Source organism: Falco peregrinus, chromosome Z, assembly GCF_023634155.1.
Source record: "Falco peregrinus isolate bFalPer1 chromosome Z, bFalPer1.pri, whole genome shotgun sequence".
Classification (NCBI taxonomy): domain Eukaryota; kingdom Metazoa; phylum Chordata; class Aves; order Falconiformes; family Falconidae; genus Falco; species Falco peregrinus.
In genome coordinates, this window is record NC_073739.1 from 54,327,977 (window position 1) to 54,344,751 (window position 16,775).

The 16,775-nt window shown below is 38.4% G+C and overlaps 1 protein-coding gene across 5 annotated transcripts in view; it reads right to left on the reverse strand.

The window, feature by feature from the left end:
• The window catches only part of KDM4C (lysine demethylase 4C), a 304,693-nt gene that overhangs the window by 258,449 nt on the left and 29,469 nt on the right, over nucleotides 1-16,775 (reverse strand). For all 5 annotated transcript variants that reach the window (XM_055790391.1, XM_055790390.1, XM_055790392.1 and 2 more), the window contains exon 5: nucleotides 7,463-7,656. In XM_055790391.1, coding sequence (XP_055646366.1) covers nucleotides 7,463-7,656 — 194 coding nt within the window. The remainder of the gene's footprint in view (nucleotides 1-7,462; nucleotides 7,657-16,775) is intronic.

A 16,775-nucleotide genomic window follows, 5' to 3' on the forward strand; every position in this document is an offset into this window, starting at 1 on the left:
AAGTTGCATTTTTTACTACAGAATCTTTACTACAGTAGCTCTGCTTAGCTCTCCTGAAACTACAAAGCTGAAATATGAAGTAGTCTGTTCCTTCCATCACTAAAAGCATCAAAACCCACAGATCAGCAGACAAGGTAGTTCAGGAGATTGTTCATTAGCTTTTGAAAACTTCCTTCTCTAACCTATACACTTCAGTTAGAAAATAAATGGCCACATATATTGTAGACTTACAGCTTATGCAAAATAAACAGTATTTAGGTATTCCAGTACCTAAATGGCTGATAGCAAATATAACAGTGCAAAACCCAGTGAAAAAATAACAACCCAAAAACCTCTGGTCAAAGAGAAGAACGTAGCTTCTTCTTGACCTTCAAAGTGAGAGCTGAAAGTTATTTATCAGGCTGATCTTGTTGCTGCACTTGAATGGAGGAAGGTAAGGTCCTCTTTTTCTCTAATTCTATATTTTCAAGAGCTTTATATTTCTCAGAATACAGATTAAGAAAACTGTACCTCATAGCTAAAAACATGTAAGTAGACACAAACTAGAAAGAACTAGGAGCACAAATGGTTGCAAATGAATTGCAACTTTACCCAAAGGTTTGGGAGTCTTAAAAAATTAATTCAGTATTGGTTTTCAAGTCAACCTATATATTAGAAAAGTAACTTTGAGCACCATCTTCTTTAACATTCAATATCACAGAACGATAGAAAAGTTTAGGCTGGAAGGGACCTGAACGTCATCTAGCCCAGCCTCCTGGTCAACATATGGCTAACTTCAAAGACAGAACAGTTTGTGCAGGCAACATACAGTTAAACTTTGAAAATTTCCAAAGATTAAGACTCAGCAGCCTCCCTAATTAACCTGTTACAACATCACTGTGAATTACTTTTTCCTTCTATCGAACTGAAATGCTCCTTTTTGCAAGTTGTGATTATTGCTACCTTTCCTTTGTTATGTCAGTGCATCACTGAGAAGAGTTTGGCTCCATTTTCTCTACAATCTCCCTTACCACAGATTACAACCCCAGAACATACAACTTTTACAGAAAAATTCCTAAGGCATCTACAAACAAGTACAAGTCAGCTCACAAGACATTTGTTTGTGCAAACACTTAATGATTTGCCCCTAAGGACTGCAGAAAACCTCTCCCCTTACTTTGTCTATAGGCTTCTTAATATTTCACATAAGAGTCCTCTTAGGATAATCCATACCGTAAGAACAGAAAAGTGAATTTCCAGATTAAAAACAAAAAGCTCTGACAATCCAGAAAAGTTTAGCAGTTCTCATGATAGTATTCCACATGGCTGGAAAAAACCCACAGATAACATTTTCAAAGATGCTAGACATTTGGGCTATAAAGAAATGAATTATTTAAATAAGCATGAAGCTTCTTCAAGGAAAACCTTTACAGATACTTCACTGACCAACCCCATTAAGGGCATCAGCAGAAGGGAAAAAAATATATCTATATAGGTATATATCAGAAGCACTGTTACAATACATGCATTCACATTATCCACAGTTAGTAATGAGGGAGCCAAGAGAAAAATACTCAAGTTCCAATATCTATCAATACTCTAAACAAGGAACATAAGTGTATAGTTTTGGTTTCTTGAGTGGGCTTTTTTGAGAGTATAAAGAATTAAATTCATTCTATCCCATAGCCTATCTTGCAGAATAGAAGTCCATCTTGACTGGCAGTTACCATCATCAATAAATGAATGTAAAGCCTAACAGAAAATTTCAAATATATTTAAACATTAAAGTAGTATTCTCTTTTCTGCCTTTCTGGTGACTTCACAGACCCTATGCTTCATTTTACAAACCGCATCTTTCAAATCAAAGAAGTGGGTTGGATTGTTGTGTCACTTGTATTGCTTTTTGTGCAACTGGGTAATTGGTTACTCAGTACTGCAGAAATTTCTAAGTGTAGGCAGTACATAAATCTGAATCCACTTATTTTTAACACATGCATAGTATCATGACAACTACAGATGGAAGAAAAACTGGTGATCCTTGTCAGGTGCTCAGTTAAGTGGTATGTTTTACGAGTGGGGCAACTTTTACAACAGTATTATTCAAAGTACGAACATAAAAACACATCAAAGAAGAAGAATCATTGCTTTATGATACAAAACCTACCCACCCAAGCAAGATGGTCATCAGACAAGCAGCCTCTTGTATTCACCCAAATATTCTCATCTCGCTGACAAGAAACAGAATGCAAAATATTGTGTTCCATTTTTCCGTAGCCAGGTACATGTACAGGTAATGGATAACACCATCAGCTGCAAGCTAATTCTGTGTGATGCTAAATACTTAACCAAACTACTTCTCCCAAAGCCTATGTTACATATTGACAGAGGAACAACAGCTGAGTATTTTTCCAGCTAATTACTATTTTAAAAATTCCAAAGCTACAAACTCATAAAATGTTGTTACAAGTAAACTTACAGATTTTTCTCAATTAACTTAATTCACTGCCTTCACAGCTGGTAACAGGCAATTTGTAACCTCCACACTATATTAAAATAATGCTGTCTATCTAGTTCCAGACAAAGGGCTCAGAATCTCATGCCATTTTCTATAAGGAACACTAATTTTCTCTACTGTCTAGGTCATTAATATTTATTATATATAAACATGATAAGTACAGTTTAAAAATATGAACAAGTTGAAATCTCATAAACTTAATTTAGGAAGTTAATACATTTGCTGTTTTGACATGGGAAATTTCAAAGTCTGTTACCACTTAAAAAATTTCCCAACTTAACCTAAAAACTTCAAGGAAGAAAATCCTCTTCCACGGGGGGGGGGGGGGGGGGGCGGCGGAGGAGACATCTCTCCTTTTCTTCTGAAGTTCATAAAGTTCTCCCACTTTATGGAGACCACTCAAACTACCAAATGATTGCTTCGTTTCAAGCACAATGATAATCCTTTCAGACTACTGACAAACCAATGTACTGCTTGATTATAGGTACCTTTTTACAATCAGAATCCCTATTTTCATTAGTCATTGATGTGACCCCTAATATTCTTATTTCTGTCTTCTCTGATAATTAGCAGAAGGAAGTCTTGCTAATCCTTTTCTAATTTGAGCATAAATGTGCTCCTCTCATGGAAGTTTTATACATTACTCCCATTTTTCAAACTAAAAGTTTGCACTTCACTGTAATTTTCTACATCTCTTATTTTTCTTAGACATAGAATATAACTAGGAAACATGTCAGAACAGTTCTGTCAGTGGTATGCATAACTTGTGCAAAGGTAGCAAGACTCTTCCATTCATGCTGAACTCCATATCACTTGGCCAGATTTTGACCAGTCTTCGTAAACTGCTGATCACACTGAAACTCCTATTAATGTAACCTGGAGAGCCTGTCAGGACCCAGACAAGTCTCTCAACCCATTTACTTTATTGCAATATTTGTTCTTAATTTGCACAATGTCAGCATCAGTCTCTTTTCCCTTCTGTACCTTTATTGTCTGCAATTTTGCCTAACACCAGGATCAGAACACCACGCATTTTTATCCCACCATACACATAACCCCATTTTCTCTGCTACTAGGATTCAAAATTTGAAAACCTTCACATGAATGAGAACATGAATCCTGTTTTAAAGATTTCCACAATCCCTACCATGTAAGTACCTATTTTCCCTCATTTTTCCACTTCATAAAGGAAGATGAACAGCTATTGGTACTCATTCTATGTTGCCAAATCCATAAAAACAGTTTCTAACCATGCCAATCAACAGCTACCACTGAAGTTGCTCATGGCAAAAATTTTAGGCAATCTAGAGATCAAATTTCTCACTAACCTATATCCACTGAACTCATGAAAAGAATTCCTGAACCTAAATCACCTGCTTTATTTTTTACTTTCACCACAGATCCATTTTACCCTACACTGCTTCGAACCCAAATAAACTGCTGGGTCCAATCTCTCTCCTAATCCATCTAATCTTGCCTAAGCATTCTCTCTTTTAATAATCTGGTCTTTTTTTCTTGACATTATCACAAAGACAGAACAATCTTCTCTTTCTGTAATATATTCCTCTTTATTTTATGACTGACCAACCCTGAAAGGTATTTTGTTATTTATGAAACACATTACTAAACAGGAGAGGCTTTTTTACCATAATGTATGGTTACTTGTCATTACCAGTCTTCAGAAGAAGACTGGAAGCAAAGACCAGATGCAATCTCACAGAAAACATCACAAATTGATAGGTAAATTATGTTTGTATTACACTGCAAGTTTACACTGTGCCCCTCTCAACAGAAAGTAAAAACCGATTTTTTGTGCAGAAAAGAATTCAGACCTCCACCATCAGATATAAAAGGTGACCAAAATAAGCACAATTTTTTAAAAAAATTACTTTCTGAAGTAAAATATTACATATGTTCTCCACATATCTTTACTCTTGTTCTCTAAATTATTTTTAAAAAGCATAAATGAGCTAAATTATTATTATGTTTGAAATAGTCACATTGCCACAAAAATAATTACTTTGGGCCTGCTTAGTAAACACTTTCACATATTCATTATTAATATTTTTCAAGATGATTTACATCATTTTAGCACTTGCAAGATTTCCTATCAACACCACTGTTATATACGAGTTGGATAAACTCCACAAAGACTAAGTACCACTTGCAAATACTTAGTAAACCCAGAATCATTTTCCAAATCTAAACATCGGGGGGGGGGGGGGGATATTTATGAATTTAAAATGTAAATTGAAGCATTATCTGTATTTCACCCATAGATCTATTGACAAAAACCTCTCTTATGCTAAGCATTAATTCTGAAGAGCAGTTTGATACTTCAACATGCCAAAATTCCTGAAATTACTACACAAAACAAAAAAAGTTATCTTTAGTCAGGGCCTACACCCCTGAATATACAATGAAGTATATCAAGAATAAACTGAATTTATTAAGTAAATCACCAATCACACCCATGGGCCTTCTTGGTAGTAAGACTTTTTTTCTAAGAAACTGTGATGTAAAATGAGGTACCATCTTCAAAATGTTTTTCCCCTCAGAAAAAATGCAAAGAAAAAGTTGCAAGTAATTTTAATAGACTCTGTTCCTCTTTCCATCAAATCTTTCATTGCCATATTCCCCTCTCTTCTCCCCTCATAGTGCTCTGTTCCAGAGCTTCTAAGTTTTCTTAATTCCTTTTTCTCCTTCAAATTATATCCTCTCTTTAGCAATTTCTTTCAAGCAACTTAACTATGAAGCAAACATATGTATAATACTAATATATACACACAGAAACACAGAAACAGCCATAGTTCTGATTTTGCAACTCATTGCCAGACACACTTCTTCCCTGCGTTTCGTATGAGGCAGTCAATGGTGGAATCAGTATATATAACTATAAATTTCTTTGTGTACCTCTTGGAAGTCAAACTGCACAGGTTGTAAGAAAAAATGAAAGTTAATCTATGCCTAAATACGGGCAAAAGCTTCAGATTCCATAAAGACTGCCACTGCAGTCAGATTTAGCTGCTGCCTACAAATTCCCATCACAGCTCTCAGCTGGAAGTGGTTGTCTTCTCACAATTCAGAGAAAACGTGCTGTCTAACATGCTTATTAATAAAGTAGTTTTCAGCTTTCCACAAGACCAGTGTGGCTGTCTTGAAGAACAACATATATACCCAGTAAAATTAAAAAGCATGTATTACTAATGTACGTGCCAGGGTAATTGGTTTCACCTAAGGAAGCACTTGTCAACTCAGATCAAATTTTTTAAGAGCAGACAAGATCTTTACTGTCTGTATCATAAGATTCAACTCATCCACCACTTTTTTGAAGAAAATATTATGTGAGTATCACACTAACATATGGTACATTTTACTGATACAGGAATAGCATTAGCATAAATTATTGCAGCATTTCCCCAGTAAAAGCACATGTGTAACAACAGATTAATCTTTAACTGTCTTTCCTTCAGCTTTTTTTTAGCATGACATTTCTTAAAAACATGGGTCAATGAGATCCAGAAAATGAAGTCATATCCACTGTTATTTCTTAAAAAGCGTTTAATTATTTTGTGCATTTGAAAGTGTAATTAAGTATCTGTAAAATAGAAGAGCATGTATTGTATTATCAACTCATACATCCTTCAAAAAATTTAAAAAAGTTTGCTTAGCCTCTATCAGTTGTGCCTTAGGACTCCAAGGTTTAAGGGAATGTCTCTACCACTTAAAATTTTACAATATGCAGTGTGGTTTTCTTTAAATAGCACTTCTAAAATTCCTAAGAACCCAAAATAATTTTTATGTAATCATTGTTTTGGTTAAGTTTGTCTTATCATCTTAGAATATTTTGGAATTACCTACCTTTACATCCATCTTTAACAAAGATATTGTTTTTACTGCTGAGAAGACATTGATAGTATGTCTAATTCTATCAAAGCAGCAATTTAAATATATAGATATAATTCATCAATTCAAAATATAGTCTTTGTTACTATAATAAGTGGTGTTCATGTTCTCTGTCTAAATGCAAGAGATCCACTATAGAAGAAAAGAAAGTAAATTAAAAGCAATGCCCTAAAAACCAGAAGCTGAGCAAATTACCACCTTCTTAGTTTAAATACATGATGTTGCACAGGTCTTTGTATGAGTATAAAAATAACCAATAAAGTTTTATGGAACTACCCCCTACAAAATTTTTCATTTAAGTTTGGGTTACTAGAAACAGCCAAAACAGGACTAAGCATCACATATCTTTTATCCATCTTTGTAATGATTTTATGTTCTCTTCACAGGTATTTCAAAAAACCTAAGATTTTATGATCAAAAGGAAAACATTTTTTCTCATGTGCTTTAACATACACATATGCAACAATCTATACATACAAAATTAAATCTACTTGTCTCTCTAATGAAGGTTGTTCGATCAAAAATCTAAGAATATAGATAAAGGCTAGCAGAAGCTTCATATTTAGGAAGTACCTTTAACACCGATTCTTACCTCCTACTAGGCCTACTGACTTATCAGTAGAAAATATGTCTGACTTTAAAAAGCAATTAAATGTACGTATAATACAAAACATGTTAGACAGTCCCAAAGGACAACTGAACCAAAGAAACAGATTCCAAAGAGGCCTTACAGAAGTTCCCTCAAATAGTCTTGGGGTTCTCAACTCACTAAACTTCTCATATTGAATCACTGTAAACTTTTTCTGTTGAACTCAAACAAGCCTTAGATACTTAATAATATTTTCCTTTAAAACAAAGTAATTCATTACTGCAGTGTTCTTTACATCACAAATCCCACATATTCCATAGCATTCTCAGCTTCAAAAAAAACCAAAAACAACAGAACTGCTATCTGAGCCTTCCAGTAAAGCTTATCTGCAAAGCAACTGTACCCCACCTGTTTGGTTTAGTCAGCTGAAAAACAAATAAATGAAATCATCTTTCATAAAAATTTATACTTGCCATGACTTTGGCTCCCCAAAATGGACATAATTAATACTGTAGAGATCCATGTCTTCAGTGTGCCATGCAAACGTTGTTTTCCACATGCCAAAATATAGATATGGCGTATTTACACCCTCAATAGAAATTCCACAGTCTTCTTCTACAACATCCAATATTGTATTAAGATGGGCAATATTCCATTCCTCAATACCCTGAAAAAGATACATAATAAATGTGTTAATAAATTTATAAAGTAATGCATTTTTATATAATAGTCTCTGTCAAAAGATACACACCTAATCTAACCCTTCAAAAGACTGTACATTAATACAAATTTGTAAGACCTGTAGGAGACTGTTGAAGTTACCTAAAGAAAAATTCTCTTGACCTTAGTAAGTCTGAGATCCGGTTCGAAGTCTGAGACGTTCAAAGTAGAGAACATACGTTCGTATCTGCTTAACACTTAATACATCAAATCTATCATGGATTGAAACACCATACACAACAGAAATCATAGCTACAGACAAAGCCTTTGATGAACTGATAGCTGGAAGCCACCAAGTTTCACTGGCCCCATCTATGTTTTTTATTTACTTACATTACTTACATTACTTACAAAGTAATAATAGCATAAAAAATTATTAAAAAATTTAAGTTACATCCATAAATTTACCATTTCTCAGAAAAGTATAAACACTAAAACCAATACAGTACTTCAGCAGCATTTGTAACCATAATGATGTACTGCAGAAGAAATATAAATCTATTGATTCCATGGGATTTCAGCCATTTCCTTATATTATTGCCTATAAAATTTGTATATTAAAAGCCATTCGGAAAGCCATTCATGTAGTTTTTGTTGTATTTCAGATTCACCCACGAAATACAATTCTAATTTCAGGTAATACAGCATGTAAAAAGTCAATAGAACCAAGAACAAAGCTACAAAACTGAAGAGAAACAGATTAGACTTCATTATAACAGCAATTATTAGCACCTCCAGGGAAGACATTAGCTGGTACTCAAGCAGTCAGAAAAACAAAAAATATAATCAGAACTATTAAAAGCTCAATTCAGGCAACTGTCTTTATAGGGAACACAGCCCCTCAACATGCCCTTAACCATGACCCGTTCCACATCCTCCATCAATAAACTCTGCACAGTTCTGGTAATCTTACTTAAATTTAGGGAATAAATTGATGGCAGACTGCAGTCCTGATGCAGTCAATTTAATGCCAAGAAACATGTTGACATTGAACAGTTGGGCAGGTGGTGAAGAAAGAATACAGGTTAAAGCAAGAAGTACTGAATGTTTAATAATCTCAGGTTTCATTTCCTTGGGTTTTAAGACTTTATGTCGAACATGTTATGTATGCAGCCACTAGAATTGATATACAAGATGGTAACTTCTGTATGAAGTTCAACCTTCTCATTGAACAAGCATTTAACTGCCTGCTATCACTAGTTCACTTAAGTGAGAAAAGCTATCTGTAAGTTATCTGGGACTTTTATAAAGGAGTAAAGGAGGCTTCATTGCATTTTTGTTCTTTTTTTAAATGGAAGCTTTGGCTTTGATGCATTTGTGTTACATATAAGGCACCTGAAATATAAAATTAAAATATAACATAATGATGCTGATCATTAATCAGAGAATAAAAACTTAAACACCAATAAGGACTCACAATATAAGATGCTAGTAAAATTTGCACCTTTCAATCTAAAAATCATATTCATCAGCGAGGTAGCAGAGTTATAAAATACAAAATTTGTTTGAAGAAACATTTTTAACTATTCCTCAAGTTAACTTACAGATTCTATTTTTTTTTAAATCACATAAAATTTATCTTTGTTCACAAATTATGCAGTCAATTTGGAGAAACAAATAAATACAGCGAAGTAAGAGCAATGGCTCAACAAAGTAGGCACAGACACACATACAGGGTTAGAAGACAATAATAAACACACCAGATAAAAATTAACTGTTAATGTAGGCAGTATACCCTTTCTGACACTGGCCAAATGCAGACAAGAAACAGTGTAAGCAAAGAAGTTAGTTCCCCAGAATACCTCTCCAGCCTGCAGCAATTTGTAGATTGGAAGTTTCTCCAGAGGTGTTATCCTTCTATTTGTAAAATGCCCATGTGGGGCTGTTAAATTTATTTATCCAGTCACCTTCTTTAATCAAGTGAAATTTTAGCAACCATAACATCCTGTAATCTTATTCTTGTCGTACTAAGAATTACTTAAGAGAATAAATCATCCTTTCTTTTCTTTTTTTTAACACCACATCTCGTCTTTTCACATGCTGTTAAGTCAAGTCATAACTAGTCACCAAGCAATCTACTACTGGTTTGTCCCTAAAACAAAAGCAAATCTTCCCACGGAACACAATCCTAGGAGAGAAAGCTTGCTTCAAAATATCAAATGTACCAAATAAACAATCCACAACCTCTACACTCAAGACATAAGACCTACTGCCACTTCCTGAAGACTATTTTGGACAAGTAGCCTTAGCTCAGAAGGAAATGTTCACTGATATAGGCTGGAAGGGTAAAATCACACCAATTCATTTTAACTCTTCCTACATTTCTTGAACTTAAACAAAGGTAATAAATCAGCTTTATATTTATGCCTAGCTTGTTACAAGTAATTATTACAAATTATTATTAAAACTGTTACTTTTCCTCACAGACATCTTTTCTAATACTCCATAACATTCTTAAATGCTTACATGAATTTTTAAGTAAAATATATTCTAAATTTTCCAATAGTTATATACTTGTTTCTTAACTTTACAACAGCAATGCCCACTAAAAAGATCACAGGAGCTATAAAAGAGCAGTTTAATGGGCTAATAGATTACAACGCTTCTCAAAATTGAAGTATATTTTAGCAGGCTATGCAGTATTTAACAACCACTACTAGAAGACCAGTACACGTATTACATGACCATGAGGTGTAGCTGGTAGTTTTTTACAAACACAAAAATACATTTAGACACTATAATGTTAGGAAAATACCAAATATTTATTCTGCTCAGGATATCACAATAATATCAGAATATTGTAATAATCTCAAGGGATCATGTAAAGAAAGTATTTCTGATTTATCCACATTTTTGATGGCAATTTTTTTTAAGAACACCTGTCATCTCTGACAGTTACCACACAATCCAACATTAGGAAAAAAAATGGAAAACAACTTATTTTTCTTTCTTTACTATACCAAAGAAACACAGCCTTGAAATATCTTACCATCTATGGTCACTGTTAAGCACAATAGACTTACCTTTTATTTCTTCAGAGAAATACTGTAAGGTACATGGCAGTTTACACAGAAGACCACTATTCCAATCTGTCACTAATTTTGTAGATGATCCAAGCTTACAGTAAATTACTACCACGAGATCTTACGACTTTTAACAGCCTTTAAACCAGACTTTAATACAATGTGGAGATAAAATGGGACACCTCACAAGCAGCTCTCAAATACCTCAGTGCTTGCAAAGTTTAGAAGGAGCTGATCCATTCTTTTCTCAAGACACAAAGAAAAATGTACCTTTCAATATATTGGTAAAAAGTGAAGCTTAACATTTTAAGCAGTGACCTCTTTGCTGATAAGAATAAAATTGGCTCCAAATGAAATTATTTTTTATTCATTTCCTTTTTTAAAGTTCTTACAACAGTGAGGATACTATCCTTTGCACTTTAACAGAGTAGCCAACAGTGTGATGTATTCTATTTTTATGAACATGATTTCTGTATGCAAATGTTAACGCACACACCTATTTTCAGTGTTTAATTTTTTCTGTGATTATCTCATGGATTCATTTGAATATTAACCTGGCAAACAAGACATCTGTTCTACAATTAGGATTAAAAAGCCCCTCTGACTTACTCAACAACTCAACTCAATAAACAACTCAAGTAACAACTCAAACAATAAAGAGTAAAAAAATCTAATTAAGGGACACAGTGAAAAGGAATAGGAGAAACATATAGAAAAATTCATGCTTGGTCACCCCACTCCTCTCTGCACACACCCGTTCACTCACACAAATGAATATAATAAAAAAGCTGCCAGGTTTTTATTGCATCATCAAAGTGCATAAAATACAGACAGAAAAACACTATAAACAGAATCTCTGCACCATAAACAAATAGATTAGGAAATAAAAACAGTCTCCCTCATTGATCTGGGGGGGGGGAGGGGTGTTCAGACACAACCACTCCTTTGCAGTACCCTTTTGAAGGGTGGGAAAAACACAGAAGCAAGTAGAGACTCTGAAAATGCATGCTAGAACTGAAAATTAAGTGAAGGAACGCTTACATTGATCTCAACTATAAGGAGGTCATACAGAAAGGACATCTCTCACATCATCGTAGAACCACTGAGGTTGGAAAAGACCCTTAAGAGCATCTAGTCCAACAGTAAACCTAACACTGCCAAGTCCACCACTAAACCATGTTCTCAGATGCCACATCTACATGTCTTTTAAATATCTCCAGTGGTGGTGATTCCACCACCTCCCTGAGCAGCCTGTTCCAATGCGTGAGAACCCTTTCAGTGAAAAAAAATCTTCCTAACATCCAGTTTAAACCTCCCCTGACACAACTTGAGGCCATTTCCTCTTGTCCTCTCCCTTGTTACCTGGGAGAAGAGACTGACACCAACACTTCCTTTCAGGTAGCAGTAGACAGTGACAAGGTCATTCCTCAGCCTCCTTTTCTCCAGGCTAAACAGCCCCGGTTCTCTCAGCCCCTCTTCAGAAGACTTGTGCTCCAGACCCTTCCCCAGCCCCGCTGCCCTTCCCTGGACACGCTGCAGCCCCTCTACATCCCTCCTGCAGTGAGGGGCCCAAACCTGAACACAGGGTTCGAGGTGCGGCCTCACCAGTGCCCAGTGCAGGGGGACAGTCCCTTCCCTTGCCCTGCTGGCCACACTGCTCCTGACACAAGCCAGGGTGCTGCTGGCCTCCTTGGCCACCTGGGCACACTGCTGGCTCATGCCCAGCCGGCTGCCGACCAGCACCCCCAGGCCCTTTCCCACCAGGCCCTTTCCAGCCGCTCTGCCCCAGCCTGTAGCGCTGTGTGGGGCTGGTGTGACCCAGGTGCAGGACCCGGCACGGAGCCTTCTTGAACCTCATCCAGCTGGCCTCGGCCCATCGGTCCGGCATGTCCAGACCCCTCTGCAGAGCCTTCCTACCATCAAGCAGATCAACACTTCCACCCAACTTGGTGTCATCTGCAAACTTACTGAGGGTGCACTTGATCCCCTCATCCAGATCGTTGATAAAGATATTAAACAGGACTGGCCCCAGCACTGAGCCCTGGGGAACACCACTTGTGACCAGTCACCAGCTGGATATGACTCCATTCACCACCACTCTTCGGGCTCAGCCATCCAGCCAGTTTTTAACCCAGCGCAGAGTGCACCCGTCCAAGCCATGAGCAGCCAGCTTCTCCAGGGGAATGTTGTGGGAAATGGTGTCAAAGTCTTTAATAAATTTTAGGTAGACAACACCCACAGCCTCTCGCTCATTCACTAAGCAGGTCACACAACCATGTGCTAAAACACACAGAACTTTCTACATTTTTAAAAGTTATCATTCCACATCCCCTCACTAAGGTTCCCAGTAACGTCTTGTACATCTTTGTGGTGGGCTGACCTTGGCTGGATGCCAGGTGCCCATCAAAGCTGCTCTATCACTCCCCTCCTCAGCTGGACAGCTGAGAGGAAATGTAATAAAAGCTGGTCAAGATATGTAATAAGTAAATGTAATAACATATGGGTCAAGATCACTCAGCAATTACCATTTAGGGCAAAACAGACTCGACATGGGAAAACTGAATGTATTATCATTCAAATCAGAGTAGGATAATGAGAAATAAAAAAACAAATCTTAAAACACTTTCCCCTCCACCTCTCCCTTCTTCCCAGGCTTAACTTTACTCCCAAGTTCTCTACCACCTCCCCTGCAGCAGCACAGAGGGACAGGGAATGGGGGTTGTGGTCAGTCCATCCCATGTTGCCTCTGTCACTCATTCCACCTGAGGGGGAGGGCTCCTGACACTCACCCCCTGCAGCAGGGTGGGGTCTCTCCTACAGGAGAGAGTTCTCCATGAACTTCAACAGGAGTCCTTCCCACAGTTCTTCATTAACTGCTCCAGCAGTGGGTCCCTTCCACGGAGTACTGTCCTTCAGGAACAGACCGCTCCAGTGTGAGTCCCCCATGGAGTCACAAGTCCCACCAGCAAACCTGCTCCAGCATGGGCTCCTCTCTCCATGGGGTCACAGGTCCTGCCAGGAGCCTGCTCCAATGCAGGCTTCCCACGATGTCACAGCCTTCTTCAGGTGCATCCATTTCCTCCGGCATGGGGTCCTCCATGGGCTGCAGGTGGAGATCTGCCACACCGTGGTCATCCATGAGCTGTAGAGGCACAGCCTGCCTCACCATGGTCTTCAAGAGCTGCAGGGGAATCTCTGCTCGGGCACCTGGAGCACCTCCTGGCCCCCCTTCTTTGCTCACCTTGGCATCTGCAGAGCTGTTGCTCTCAGATATCCGCACACCTCTCCAGTTGCTGCTTCTGCTGTGCAGCAGGGCTTTTTTCCCCATCTTAAACATGTTATCACAGAGGCACTACCACGTTCACTGATGGGCTCGGCTCTGGCCAGCAGTGAGTCCATCCTGAAGCCAGCTGGCATGGGCTCTGTCAGACACAGGGGAAGCTCCTAGCAGCTTCTCACAGAAGCTACCTCTGTAGCTCTCCTGCTACCATAACCTTGCCAAACCCCGTGCAATACTGTAAAGGATGGCATACAAGAACTATACTTACAGTAGTCTGCAACAGACAATCTGTAGGACTATCTCAGCAAGGATGAAGAAACTTAACAGTCTCTCTGGGCCACCTGTGTCAGGGTTCAGTCACCCTCACAGTGAAAAAGTGTTTCCTCATGTTCAAGAGGAACCTCCTGCATTTCAGTTTGTGCCCATTACCTCTGGTCCTGTCTCTGAGCACCGCTGATAAAAGCCTGGCTCCATCCTCTTTGCAACCTCCCTGCAAGTTTGCATACATTGATAAGGTCCCCCTGAGCCTTCTCTTCCTTAGGCTGAACAGTTCCAGCTCTCTCAGCCTTCCCTCATATGAGAGATGTTCCAGTCCTTTCAATATCTTACTGGCCCTTCTCTGGGCACTCTCCAGTAGCTCTGTAACTGGGGAGAGATGAGGAACTCAGAACTATGCACAGCACTCCAGGTCTGGACTCAACAGTGCTGATTACAAGGGAAATGCACCTCCTCTGACCTGCTGGCAGCATTCCTTCTAATGCAGCCCAGGACACCAACAGCCACCTTTGCTGTATTGGCATACTGCTGGCTCGTGTTCAACTTGGCATCTCCCAGGGTCCCCAAGGGCCTTTCCTGGAAAAAGTCTTTCCAGCCTTCAGACCTGGCACATACCCCATATACCTGGGGATTTTCCTCCCCAGGTGCAGGACTTTGCAACTCCCCTTGCTGAGCTTCATGAAGTTCCTGTCAGCCCATTTCTCCAGCATATCAAGGTCCCTCTGGATGGCAGCATGACCTGCTGGCATATCAGCCAATCCTCCCAGTTTTGCACTGTCTGCAAATTCTGCCCCACCCACATCATTAATAAGGAAGTTAAACAAGACTGGACCCAGTATTGATCCCTGAAGTACACTTACAGAAGTCCTTCCTGTTGCCTTCATCACCTCTCAGATTCATTTCCAGGTAGGCTTTGACATTCCCAATTGTATTTACACATACGTGGACAGTGTCTCTATATTCCTCCTAGGTTACACGTCCCTGCCTCTACCTCCTGCGTATTTCCAGTTTATGCCTGAGTTCTGTCAGAAGCTCCTTGCTCATCCATGCAGATCCCTGGCATTTTTGCCTCACTTCCTGCTCACTAGGATGGACCACTCTTGAACTTCCAGGAGGCAAGTACTAACCAGCTTTCCTGGGCCCTTCTTCCCTCCAGGGCCTTATGCCACAGGACTCTTCCAAGCAGATAAGAGACCAAAGTCTGCTCTCTTGAAATCCAGGGTTGTGGTCCTGCTTTCTCTTTTGACACCGCCTCTTCAGATTGTGAACCCCACTATCTCATGGTCACTGCAGCCAAGACTGCCTTGAACCTTCACATCCACAAATCCTTGTTTTTAAGTACGAGGTCCAGCAGACAAATTTGGTCAGAAAATGTCGCTGATGCTCTCCAGACAATCTTGGGATTGCTTATGCCTGCTGCTTTCCTGCAGCTTTAGGTTAAGCTACAACTCAGATGCCATCCCTAACTCACTTCATGGTCAAATCCAAACTCTACATATAACGTGAAGGTGCTGCTTTAAAATTAAGTTAGCTGCACTGTCAAAAGGATACAGCACGAAACTTGAGCATATCTGTTGCTAGAGTTAATATTACATGATATACCTACAATTTAGCAAAAATAACTGCCTACAAACTCCACTGAATCACTCACTCTTGTACTATTAATCAAATATGCTCCTCACTGCTTAGACATGGGAGAATGCAGGCATTAAGAATTGTCTTATCAGGAGAAATAAAACTAAGAGAAGGAAAAGGGAAGTGACATCTTCAAGTCATGAGCTGAAAAAAGTGGAGAGACAGGCAAGACAGTATTTACATGTACTTCTTCTAAACCTTGGCTTTACTGAATAGCAGATGCCATTGACAGCACTGAAGTTAGATGTGTTTTATGACTCATTAAAAACATCAAATCAGTCACTTTTCTTTGCAACTTCTTTTGAAACCGGGAAGATTTTTTTCCTCTCTAGTTGCTAGATCAGTCCACGTAGGGGTTTCATATGTCTTCCCCATCTGTCCATACAAATACAATTTCAAATTAATTAAAAAAAAAAAAAACCAAAAAAACCCACAAACCAAACAAGCCCACCAGGAAATGGAAAAAGTTACTTTGAGTTCTTTGTATCTCATACAACAAGGAAACAATTTTTGCCCTCAGTGATAGCTGGTTTGATTTAAACAACAGCTGGGAGTGGCAATGGAAGTGGAAGGCCTAAGGGTAGTTCACCAGAACTGTAACTGCAGTTGCAGAGAAACAGTAAACGAATCACACTCTTTAATTTATACACAGGTACAATTGCCAGACAAGTTAATAAAGTTATGGTATCAGAAACAAAAACTGTCTTCTTTCCCCTTCCTGACAAGAACAGTAACTTTTAGCAACTGTTTCACGGGCTAGTCATTCACAGTCTAAACTGGCTCACACTGGCATTACATTGATGGTAACTCACAAGGAAAAGACAGCTCTCTTGAAATAATACAATAAAAAAT